Raw genomic sequence first — 12159 nt, forward strand, 5'->3', positions numbered from 1 at the left:
GGAATGTGCATCTACCGTGCACTGCGCATGCGTTATCCAAGAAAAGAGGCCCTTACATTGCCTGCTGACTCACAATACGCAATGGATTCCAATGTACAGGTAGAAGCAATATGAGAGAGAACACGGGCACTGCCGCCAAGAGCCATTAAGAATTTGCGGCAAAAGCACATGCCCAGTAAGCGTGGTGTGCTGCGCTTTCCGTGCATGCACCTAGTGTCACCCATTCTCGTCTGCTCTCTGCAGCAATGCTTCATGAAGCGAGCAGACCACGCGCTCCTGTGTTCCCTCTCGTATTGCTTCTACCCGTACATTGCCAACATCAAGCAGGTAAGACATGGGAAACATCTTCTAAACACGCCACTACACTGCAGTCTGAACCCACAAAAGGAACCTTCAGCAAAGCAATAAGATTTGTGTACACTCCTTACCTTTCCTTCCACTGGTCAAAAGTCATGTTCTTCTTGTGCTTGAAGTATGCCTTGTCATAAAGCATCTTTTTGACTGCCAAGTCAACATCCTCTCCTAGTTCAAAAACTTTTTTGTAGAGAACCTCGTACACAATCGCTGTAAACAAGAACAAACCACAATTGCACAAAAATAAAAGAGGTGGTGCAAGGTGACTCATAACATTTCCAATACTCACACTGGCACAGAGCTGTAGCACTGAGCTTTGACTTTGGGTAGACAACGTCATAGTGGCTGCCTTGCGTGTAGCACAGCATCACCTGTGGACAGGACAGGGGGAAAGTATTAAAATTACAAAAATAAAATGGCTCTGATGAGATCGCACCACATCTGGGAAGCCATTTTCTGTTGCATAGTATGGATCCCTGCAAGGCCTGTCAAATATCAGGAAGTCTCTCCTGAAAGAGAGTAAAAATTGGGTTAAGGAACAAGGGTTTGAACTATGAGCACAGGAAAAAATAAGGAGGAAAAGGCTGTTGTGGAATTTAGGACATATCAGTGACAGAATGTCTAATAACACAGTGATTTCGATGTTAAAATGAGCCTCACCCTGCATCAAGCAACAGACACACTACAAAAGTCAGAGCAGCAGAACATCACAATAAATCTATTTTCTCTTCCCCACCTGTAGACTGCAGCCATTGCATGCATCTCCATGTGGCCTCCCCAGGCCTGAAAAAAAAGTAAGCATTTGTTACTCTTTAAAGTGGTAAACAAATCATAAGCCTGGAATGTGGCATGCAATTTACTTGCCTTGGGATCCTCCATATTCGATGCATACATTTCGATGTCCGCCGCTATGAACTGAAGCAATAATGAGAGGCAAAAAGATCAATTAGTGAACCCAGCAAGCCCTCTTTCGGTTTCCCTGCGCGTAGCCACAGCCAATTAAGGCGATCGGTTTCGTGTCAGCCGACCAACATTATTTATTATACGTCGACCTGGTTTCTACGGTCAAGTTCTCCGATGAAATTTGCGATGGGCTAAGTTAAGGGAACAACTTACGGGGCCAGCTATGCTCATATATTTTGTACGGCTTGCAAAATAAGCCGCGTTAGAGCTCTTTATTCCATGTACGTTAAGCCTAAAGCTATCACCTTCATACTGATTGACTTTCCGTATGCCGTCCGCCTCCGGATACGAATACTAAACCCCCAACAACACCAAAGCAGCATTACATTCATCGGGAAGATATCGTAACGTACTACTGTGGCTAGGGCGATCGCCGCGACAGCCACCATCCGTCGAAAACTAGAAATGTGCACGAATGGTTCCGAACACTGTTTTACTGCTGCCGTTCTGTAATATATGCGCTAACTATGCAGACGTCAAGAGAAGACGACAAAGATGAGACTGAACAAACTGAAAACCTACCTTTTTATACACATGGCTGTTCGCACGTATGTGCTGAACACACACACGGCGTACCGCAAGATGGTGCGACTGCGTGTCGTACACCTAGGCCGTCGATTAGAAAAGAAAACATTCAAGTAAGCTAGCACTGTCACAGCTACCATTCGACGTCAAAAAATTCTGCTCCGTCAATACACAGGCGCAGAGATGTTGCCGAAGGAAATTAAAGGGTACTCACGTGCTCAGAAACTGCTCTGAACAAGCAGGACCCATCCGCTGCCATCTGTTTTCTCCAATATCCCAAAGAATCGAGATACTCATCCATCTGCGAAATTGTACCGTCCAGGACAGGCATGACGAAAAACGATGTCGACGTTTGATAAGACGAGCTATAATCAAATGACAATGAGCGAAGTTAAATCCTAAACTTCAGTTTTCGTGCATGCTAGCCGCTTTGAGACTCCCCGCCTGAACGTGCCGTTGTGTCCTTCCGCATTTAGAAACTACAAGACATGAAACAACAAGCCAGCAGAAGACACGAAAACTAATTATTCTGAGCACTTGTCGGGGCTTAAAAGTGGCTGAAGTACGCAATACCCCGAGCAGTTTACGTCACGTGAGACAACAAACTCGCTTCCGCAACGCAAGAACTACTTTCGGACATTCGACAAACGCCTCGTGGGACGCGGAAATCCGCTACGCCTCGTCACGCCGAATCTACTGCGCAATGCGCTTCGCATGGTCACGTGGTATAACAGGTTGACACAGGGTTAAAATCATAGCGAAATGGCTGAAGTCCATTTTTTTTTTTTTTCACATCAGGCGCGAAGCAGACGCATTTCAGTGGCATTCAAGCTGTTTTTAACTTGTGTCGTATCAACAACAGGAAAAGTTTTATTTTGTCTATTTTACATTTGGTTCGCGAATAACCTTTGTGAAAAACCAGAAAATATTGAGATTACAGTATCTACCAAAATCAGCACAAGACAGCGCCCCGATACGCAGTTTAATTGGAAGAGTGCTGTTGGCGCGCATTACGAATAAGTGAACGAGCGTTACGTATTTTTTTTTATTTAAGAACTATACTGAAACTAAGAGGTAGCTGGGGGGCACGTACAAATTATAACAACCTTTATTTATTTTTTCTAAACGCTTAAAAGTTGGCATCTGCGGCGCGTGCTTCTGGAGGGCTGGAGTTTAAAATGGCACACACATCATTAGGACACCGCTGCAATGTGCACGGCTGTCCCGCTTCGCTGTTGTCAGATAACGGCCGCGTCGCGTTTCGGGCCGCGTTGCACCTCCATCGAAACGCGGCCGCCGTGGCCGTGTTGGAACCCGAGTACACCGGCGCAGTAGCCGAGCGCTCTAACCACTGAACCACCGCGGCGGGTAGACAATTTTCACAAAGCATACTTTTACATTCTCGCAATAGTTGAAAGCCGGTTGGACGCGGGGTCGTAACACGACGCCAAACGCTTCGAAACGCCTCTAGAATGCTCTGTGCGCGTCTGTGTCGTTGGTTATTGTAAGGCAAGGCGTGGTGGTGGTAGTAACTTTATTCATAGAAATATATGGGTGGGTCTCGGTGTCGAGCCACTCTTCACATCTTTTGACGTGGTCTGTGGCTCTTGTGGCAGGGTTGGATCCCCTAGTCCAGAGCCCCACTGAGTCTTGCCGCCAGGTAGGCTTTCCGGACCAGTCCTGCCTGGACCGCCGGATCCTCGCTGGAAAGCATCCTCTCCCACTGCTCCGTACTCGGGATTTTGTTTATTGCAGCCGCATTTGTTCTCTTTTCACGCCACGTTGTATGAATTAACGTGGCTTTGTCCTCGCACCACGGGCATTTGCTGCTATATAGCCCTGGTTGGATCTTAGCATGTTTAGATTCGGGAAATTTCCCGTTTGTAGCTGTCTCCATTAGACCGCTTCCTGCTGGTGGAGATTTTTGTGAGGTGTGGAATATCTAATCCTGACCCCCTTATAGTAATTCAGAATTTCTGAGTGCCCTAAGGGCACTGGTTCCGCGTCAGGCTGTTCGAGGCTCGTTTGGTTGGAAGCTCGGTTTGTAAGTTCTCGAGCTCTCCTATCCGCCTCGGCATTCCCCGCGATGCCTGTGTGTCCCGGTACCCACATTATTATGTGTTGCAATTGTTTTTCCTTCGGCGATAATTTGGCTGCCTTTAGGATGTGGAGCGCAGCCCCCCCCCCCCCCCCCCCCCCCCCTACTGCGCGATAGGCAGTAAGGGTGAAAACGAAATTAATTTTGCGAAAAGGAAGCGCGCGGTAATTGTCTCGCATCTGAGTGTATACCTCAACCGTGCCGAGGGGGAAGGGATGAAGGAAGGGAGAAAGAACGCCGCCGCGGTGGCTCAGTGGTTATGGCGCTCGGCTGCTGACCCGAAAGACGCGGGTTCGATCCTGAAAATCAAAATTGGTTTTTGAAGAAAGGAATTGGCACAATAACTGTCACACATATCTCGGTGGACAACCGGATCGCGCCGTAAGGAAAGGGATAAAGGAGGGAGTGTACGAAGAAAGTGGTGCCATAGTGGAGGGCTCCGGAATAATTTCGACCACCTGGGGATCTTTAACGTGCACTGACATCGCACAGAACGCGGGCGCCTTTTGCGTTTCGCCTCCATGAAACCACTGCCGCCGCGGTCGGGTTCGAACCCAAGTACTCCGGATCAGTAGCCGAGCGCCTTAACCACTGAGCAACCACGGTGGGTAATCCAGTGCCGCGTTTCTGGCAATGCATGCAGCCCTACTCGGCTGTCAAGACCTCAGGAACCCAATGGGGACCCGAGATAGGGGCCCCACCTATATTGTGTGGAGGGGTCAACAGGCCCCAACCCAAGCACCTCGCTGTAAGCATTTAATGGTTCAAAATAAATGTTTTTAAAGCGAAAGCTTTTAATGCTCCCCTCTGTAGCTTCACCGTGCGCGCGAGTTTGACCTTGAACCAAGGAGAAACTACGTGACATATATGACGTCACTCAGCCGCCGCTAAGCAACGTGGCGGTAGTGGCAGGTGTGCGATGCATGCGTTGGCATTGACAACGTTATGACAGAAACGCGGCACTGAAGCTATAGGCTGTCGACGTTCATTGTGTTTATTGGCGTTCGCAGCGTTCTAAACTGCGATGATTTTGAGGAAAGGAAGGCCGCATAACTGGCTCCCTGGGTCAGTGGACGCCTCAATCGCGCTCTGAGGTACGTGGCGATGGTGAGAGAGAGATGTGGGCTGCATGCATTAGCGCTGACGACGTTGTGACAGACACGCGGCAGTGCAGCAATAGGCCGTAGTGCTCATTGGGTGACCAACCTCTCGCGATCAACCATTAACTGCCACCTGCCAGGGTGGCAGGGTGGGCGCGCTGCCTATTCAGTGTGCGGAACGCACTCAATGTTATACAGACGCCGAGCCGCGTCCAGTTGCCCGATACACCACAGCTTTCGCTCTCTAACCAGGTTCAGGAGTAGTTAAACCGCAGCTAATTTTTTTTAACGAGAGCTTTATGGCCTAGCAGGAGCGAGCAAACTCGTCTCCGAGAAAGCGTGACGTCAGCCTTGAAAAAATGACGTCACAACCTCGTGACATGCCACAGCTACGCTGAGTTGGAGCGGCCGCACCGGCGAACTTCGGAAGTCCGATCCTCCGCCCTGCGTCGAACCATGCGACAAGCTGCATCATGGGCCACGTGATGTGCCACTAAAAACCGCGGAGCCGGCGGCTCCTCGCTAAGGGAGCGTCTTCCTGGCCTTACGGGGCTGGGACCTAGGGCCTCTCGCTCATGTGGCGAGTCACACCTCTTTGAACTCTCCTACTGTCTGCACATGACAGCGATTGTGGCTCAGCATGAGCTAGTGGGCAGGCCCGTGCACTTTTCTGTTTGTAGCGTAAGCTAGATTGGCCGCGAACTTGCGATTTCGCTGTGGCGGTGCTCCGAGGAGGCACAGAGACAGACCTTGGGCCGTTGCCTAGCAACCACCGCAGCTGGGCGGACGCCGCTTTTAGACGCCGCGCGCTTGCCGCGCCATCTGGCATGACGTCACGCCGCGCCTCGCCGCCGCCGCTGTTTGGCATGACGTCACACCGCTTCTCTCGTCATTGCGCTCGCCTCCGCTCGCTTCACTTGCTTCGCTAGCTGTGTCGCATACCTAACATGTCGGAGGATTGAAAAAGAGTGCTCGCGTGCGCCGCAACCATAGCTGAGGCGGCAGTATGGACGGCGACAAGTCTGCTAAGCAGAAGGAGGCCTGGAATCGACACCGGAACGAGATGAACAGGAAACGAATCGCCCAGGAACAGCGTGCCGAACGACTGCGTAAACGCCGTGAATATGCCGCCGCGAGACGGGCACGTTATATGTCGTCTTTAATGCAACAATATAGCTAGACAACCAGACTAACCTGGACTTGCAATCAAGATTCACCGAGGCTAACCAAGCTATGCCCTAGCTTTCGCTACGTATATCCTGGCATAACCGAGCTAAGCCACTGCCAATTTTTTATTCTTCGTGCAGTCGCAACAACACAATTCGCTAGTGTGTAGCCATCGATACCGAGCCGTCGGTTGCGACTGTGTCTCGGCGGCGTCGGGCCGGGTCTGACGATCCCTAGGACATTGCTGGCCATGCAAGGTATATGGAAAAGTATGGGAACACCTGATTAAGTAAAAATTTTAAAGCGAAAGCTTTACCGGATTATTCAGGCCAAGGCCATCGGCACCGCAATTTGACCTTGATGTAGAGGAGCGGTGGTGGTGCGGCAGCCACGTGACATACCACGTGGCTCCTTGCCCGGCCGGGAGCTTTGGCTTTGGGAGACCGGGCGTCGCATCGAACGCAACCAGCGTTCTGCTGAACGCATCAAAGTGCAACGGCGTTCTATGCAGACTTTCATGCCCTGCGCATTCGATGGCGGCAGACGCTTTCCCGCTCGACTCGGTCAAGGTGTGTGACGTCACAGAGGGAGTAGGCAGCACACCTGGGATGCCTCCTTTCCTCTTTTCAGCGTCGGAGTGCATACCTGCCGGAGCTAAAGTCCCTCAAGTCCATTGAGGGGCTTTAGCCGGAGCTCTCCACGGCGGGCGTTTAATCGAACACTGCAAACAGCTTTCCGTTGAACGCATCAAAGTGCACCTGCGCTATGCAGAGCTCATTTTCATGCACTGCGCACGCGATGCCGCGTCTGTAAGACTAAACAATGCAAAACATGTTCGTCTTTATGAGACTAACCTGACTTAAACCACAGCACAACCAAGCATAACAAAACCTTTCGCTTGCATAACCACGCTTAGCTGAGCTAAAATGCAGCCATCTTTGCGAGACGATCTACCACTTCTGTTATAACACTTTTTTCCTCAAGTAAATAATTAATAGTTAGCTAATTACTATTTGGTAATGAACTTCGAAGAACTAAAAACTCTTCAGGTATTTTTCCCGACTATAGGACTTTAGGACACAGAACGCAGGAATAGGCGCCTAAGAGCTGCGCTCTAAAAATATTTTCAGGTCACGCGACTAGGTGAACCAACTCTGAACTCAGATGGTTTTATTCGGATAGGACGTTCCGTCTGTTTTAAGAGCTTTGTTACATTTAGCTGGGGCCCCGAGTTAATTGGTTTTGGGGGAAAGGAAATGGCGCAGTATCTCTCTCATATATCGTTGGACACCTGAACCGCGCCGTAAGGGAAGGGATGAAGGAGGGAGTGAAAGGAGAAAGGAAGAGGTGCCGTAGTGGAGGGCTCCGGAATAATTTCGACCACCTGGGGATCTTTAACGTGCACTGACATCGCACAGCACACGGGCGCCTTAGCGTTTTTCCCCGAGTGCAGAGCTAGAAATTTGGAGGACGCTTAAGCTTCGCCTTTAAGAGTGAGACGCGACAGCGTGTTGCAGTGCTGCCAAGGAGTCCACGGAACGCCAACGCCCGTTCGGCGCGATGCGTGGCCCGTTGGACAATTTAAGGAAAGGACGCCTGTCTCACATATCTCGGTGGACACCCTTACTGCGCCGTAGGGGAAGGAAAATCCCTTCTCTTACGGCGCGGTTTAGGTATCCACCGAGATGCGCCATTTTTCGCTCACGGCCAGACACCGACGACACCGGCTTTTCTGCGACACGAGCTCCTTAACGCTATCGCGTCGAAACAAACGTAATGGCACAAAAATACACCCACCATTTGTGACATCGCCATGGCTTCGCTCGCTGTTCAATTGTTGTTGTTAGCCAATCAAAAGATGGCACATACCCAGACTGGGGGATCTTCCTCACTTCATTTATGACGATGGCATCACACTATAGTGCTCGCGCGGCTCTCCTGGTCATGTGCAAGGCACCTTGCCAGTGGGGCTTAGATCTCAACTCCTCCTTCCTTGACCAGGCGGACCTTTCTATACCGCGGCCGACAAGTCCGAACGGCTTCTTCTAACGCACTCTGCCGGTCAACGAGCACACAATTCGCTGATCTCCCTTACGCCGGCTGGCTCCCCAATGTTTCTAACTTGAGCGTTCTGGCGTGGCTCTGCATGCCGTCAAGAATGTCCGAGCTTTCTATGCGGCTGTTTCTACCTGTCAAGCGCAAGCCTGTCGACTAGCGCACGCGCTCGCTCTTGCCAAATTTCTTTACCCAATATTGTATGTCTCCGTCGCCCACACTCCAATGAACACACTCGCCATCGCTCTCCACGACCTCTACAAGGCTGCTCTCCGCTTCCCCATAACCAGCTCCGCCGATAAACTTTGTGCCACTGGTCTCTTCTGTCTTCTTCGCACTTCCCTTTCTCTTCAACGCGACTGAAAAGTGGCTCGCCTCTCCGGTATAGCTCATGGGCGCTGGCTTCGCTGTCAGGCTACTATTCCCCCCATCCAGACGGCCCCTCTTCCCTCCCCTCCGGATGCTTCTATCCAGAATCAGTGGGAGACTGCGTTGCTGCGCTCAAATCCAGAGGCACAACTCCGGTCAGAGAGCTGGGTCCTAGAGGTCGCCCGGAAGCACGGACTTCCCGCCCCCTGACGCCATCTTGAGGGCCCTCGTAATTTATTTCAAGACGACCCCTGGCACCTCACCCTTGTTGTTTTGATGACAATAAAGTTTTGCCACCTCCACCATGCACCATCTCTGTGTACTTCCTCTTCCCACCAGTATGTTTCCAGTCCTGCTTGCTGGTCGCCGACATGTTGCTGCCTCTCATCACAGTTACCCTTCGATGCTCATGGAGTGGCGTACACGGATGACTCTTACGTGGCTCCTCGCGGCTTCGGTAGCCAGGTCCTCTTTCACCCTTTTCTTTCTACCCCAGTCACTCACACTAGCAGCCCGTTCCTATATCGATTCCCTCGTTCGAGATCCCCCTCCATCATTAACGTCACTCAACATTTTAATTCTCTCACACGTGCCTAACTATACCATATACACTGACTCACATGCAGGAACCATTCGTGCCATTCAATCAAAACCCCTCCCACCATGTGAGACAGATATTACGCCACTTCTTTACCCCAACAACCAATTTACACATCTGTCCACGGAACTTGAGGCCCCACTATCGTCGCTGCAGTCTTGCCCCGCCTTCCATACTTGGAGCCCTCGGGGACTGATGGAAATGAGCTGGATGAAACTTTTATCCAGGCACCGTTTATTCCCTGGCCCAGGCCCTCGGAGGGCGGGTCGAGACTGTCCCTCCAACAACCAGAAGCCCATTGGAGAAGCCTACCACCCACTCCCTCCACCTTACCACCCCCTCGCTACCCTCCGCCCCGGTCATCCATCTCCACGCTCCACACACCACCCACCCTAGTCCACCCTCCAGAAGCCTCCGTGAAGCCCATGCAGCAGCGGAAAGAAAAAGCAAGGGCGAAATCGAAGTCAAAGGTGAAATGGTAAAAGGCAATCAATGTAAAAACTGAAACGTGCAATCAATACTCCTCACGCAGATTTGTCGCGTCACATTTAGTGATCGTCCGCCAGTTTGTATTTCTGACCAAAGGATTGACACCTAGGCACACGACTGGGCAACGAACTTTTGAACCGTCTAAAAAGTATGAAAAGCTTGAATGAGAGCAGAATAGAGCTTCGATCAAAAGAAACGCCAAACAGTAAAGTTCTTAGAAAGCCGAACCTTTTCTTTTACTCTCAAAGCTTTCGCCGTGCAGTGAACTATAGGCGTGCGAATTAGAGAGGCAGTGGTAGATGTAGGAGCAGGATTTTGAAAGCATGCATTTGTGCCGTGCATCTGATTCTTTGGCGTCCATGTGCTGCGTACGTAGGCTTTATTTGAAGATTATTACGCTGACCGCAGACCAACCGCCTAACCCACGGGTATCAAACTCACCCCGCCACGCGCGCCGCATGGACAAGCCTTGACTACCGTCAGAGAGGGAAAGGAAGGGGAAGGGAAGAGGGCAACTCACCCCTTTTGCCGTTTATGACCACTTGGATAGTGGCAAGGAAAGCGATTAGCTACTGCCCCTCACTTTCAGAATAAATTAAAAAAAAAACATGACATTTACAGGGCGAAGACGGAGACTAAGACAGAGGCGCGAGCAAGTTTGGAAGAGAGACTCAGTGAAGCTTCAGTTACAAAAGAATGGCGCTCTTTCGGTGGTTCGGAAAAAAATGGCATCTCTCGCGACGCTCGACGACGCTGTAATTCAGACTTCATAAGTGCTGCCAGCGATCGAAGTTTTAATTATCTATTCCTAACTAGATAGCCAGGTATAGAAGCATAAAAATATTCCTAATTGTACTGCGTTGCTGCCTTAAGTGTATACTCAGTTTTATCAATGGAAGAATTTACTTCTTATTATGAAAAAAAATTGGGTAAATTGGCGCGGTACAAAGTTTTTTATTATGTTAGTTCTTATTTCACTAACTCAACCTATAGCTAACAAGGTATAACAGTCTCACGCACCTTAAATTTTTGCCCCTTTGGAAAGTGGACGGGTAGCTCCTTCAATTCACTTCCCTCACGCAACATCTTGGGAGAAAATTTGTCTGCTGGCTTACCTTCGGCGCAGCTGAAGAGAGTCTGTGAACCTCGTGCGACGCTCAGAAGTAGACGAGTGAGCCGTCCATACGTACCGAATGCTAAACTTCAGTGTTAGGCTTCTGAGGCCTGCAGTGAAAGCGTGATGTCGACACTTGACTCCCATTATAAAGCCTGTCGCTACTGCACAGCTCGCTCGAGAAGGCGCCCGCTACTGTGTTTATAGAGGCAGCGTGTTGGGGGCGCTGTACCGGGACTCACATTTCATACAAACGCGGCGGTGTCGGACTGAAAGACAATGCTCTCGCCACTTCGGGCAGTGGCAAGGTTCACACATCTGGCGGCGGTTTGGCTCGAGATTAATTCGCCGCCGCCGGGCTCCGTGGTGTCGGCAAAGGCGTGTCCAATGACAAAGGATTCGTTTGCTGCGTCGGTTTGGCTCCGCGCTTTGCTTTCCAGATGGAAGACTCAAGAGCGTACGTGCAGATGGCTTTTGGTGGTGGGTGAAGGTGCGTGTGATTTTTTTTTTCAAGCGATGTTTGTTGGCTCAGGGCATAAAGGTTATGAAATGAGAGATGAGGAAGATGCTTAAATGAAAAAAGGTGGGCTGATCTAATGAAATCAAGTAGCGAACGATGATATGGACCCTGTGTCCAGGCAATGTAGGAATCCGGATTTTCCGGTGAGATCTAGACCCACCACCGCCAGGTGCCGAATTCTCGGCTTCAGCGCCGGGCAAGCCCACAACAGGCGGCGGATATGCGCGCCTCACAGTCTCTGATCTTGCAGACTGGACACCCGGGGCGGGGGCGCCTCTCCGTTTCGTTTCGTTTTATTACCTTAAAGACCCCTTTCGGGGTATTATATAAGGGTGGGTTACATATCATAGGCGAACATTACAATTTTTGGATGTGAGGAGGAACACTCGTCGCAAACGTCGTTGGGCAGGTGATGGCAGCAATGACGTAGAGAAGGCCGTTCCACATAATAGCGGTTCGGGGGAAAAATGAGTCAGCAAACGTAACGGTTCTAGTGAGCGGTCGAGCAACATGAAATGGATGCGGAGTGCGGCGGGATGTGCGTGAAGGGGGTGCTAGGTATGGGGGATGATTAAGCGAACTGTGAAATATCTATGGAACAGGCAAGGGCTAGCTATTTGACGACGAACGCTTAGGTTCAAAAGTTGGGACGGAAGGTTTAATGCTGTTACACTGGCATTGCAAGAGCAGTTCAAGTGAATGAATCTTACAGCGTGATTTTGCAAAGCTTCAAGGGAGTTAGCTAGATAAGTTTGATGCGGATGCCAAATAGGAGATGCATATTCTAGCCTAGACCGGATGAGCGAC

The 12159-nt window shown here is 50.4% G+C and overlaps 1 protein-coding gene across 5 annotated transcripts in view; it reads right to left on the reverse strand.

Annotated features, from left to right (window-relative positions):
• The window catches only part of LOC144128873 (uncharacterized), a 58108-nt gene extending 55546 nt beyond the window's left edge, over positions 1–2562 (reverse strand). For 3 of the 5 annotated variants that reach the window (XR_013313836.1, XM_077662649.1, XM_077662648.1), the window contains exons 1-7: positions 2057–2562; positions 1840–1923; positions 1219–1269; positions 1091–1137; positions 791–863; positions 644–725; positions 429–564 (exon numbers count right to left, since the gene is read on the reverse strand). Coding sequence is in view for 3 of the 5 variants with exons in the window: in XM_077662649.1 (XP_077518775.1) it covers positions 429–564; positions 644–725; positions 791–863; positions 1091–1137; positions 1219–1269; positions 1840–1923; positions 2057–2173 (590 nt within the window). In the remaining 2 variants the exon portion in view is untranslated. The remainder of the gene's footprint in view (positions 1–428; positions 565–643; positions 726–790; positions 864–1090; positions 1138–1218; positions 1270–1839; positions 1924–2056) is intronic. The other 2 variants (XR_013313837.1, XM_077662647.1) reach the window with 2 other exon arrangements.
• Between the last annotated feature and the right edge of the window lie 9597 nt (positions 2563–12159).

The sequence above is a fragment of the Amblyomma americanum genome, chromosome 4 (genome assembly GCF_052857255.1).
Source record: "Amblyomma americanum isolate KBUSLIRL-KWMA chromosome 4, ASM5285725v1, whole genome shotgun sequence".
In the NCBI taxonomy this organism is placed as follows: domain Eukaryota; kingdom Metazoa; phylum Arthropoda; class Arachnida; order Ixodida; family Ixodidae; genus Amblyomma; species Amblyomma americanum.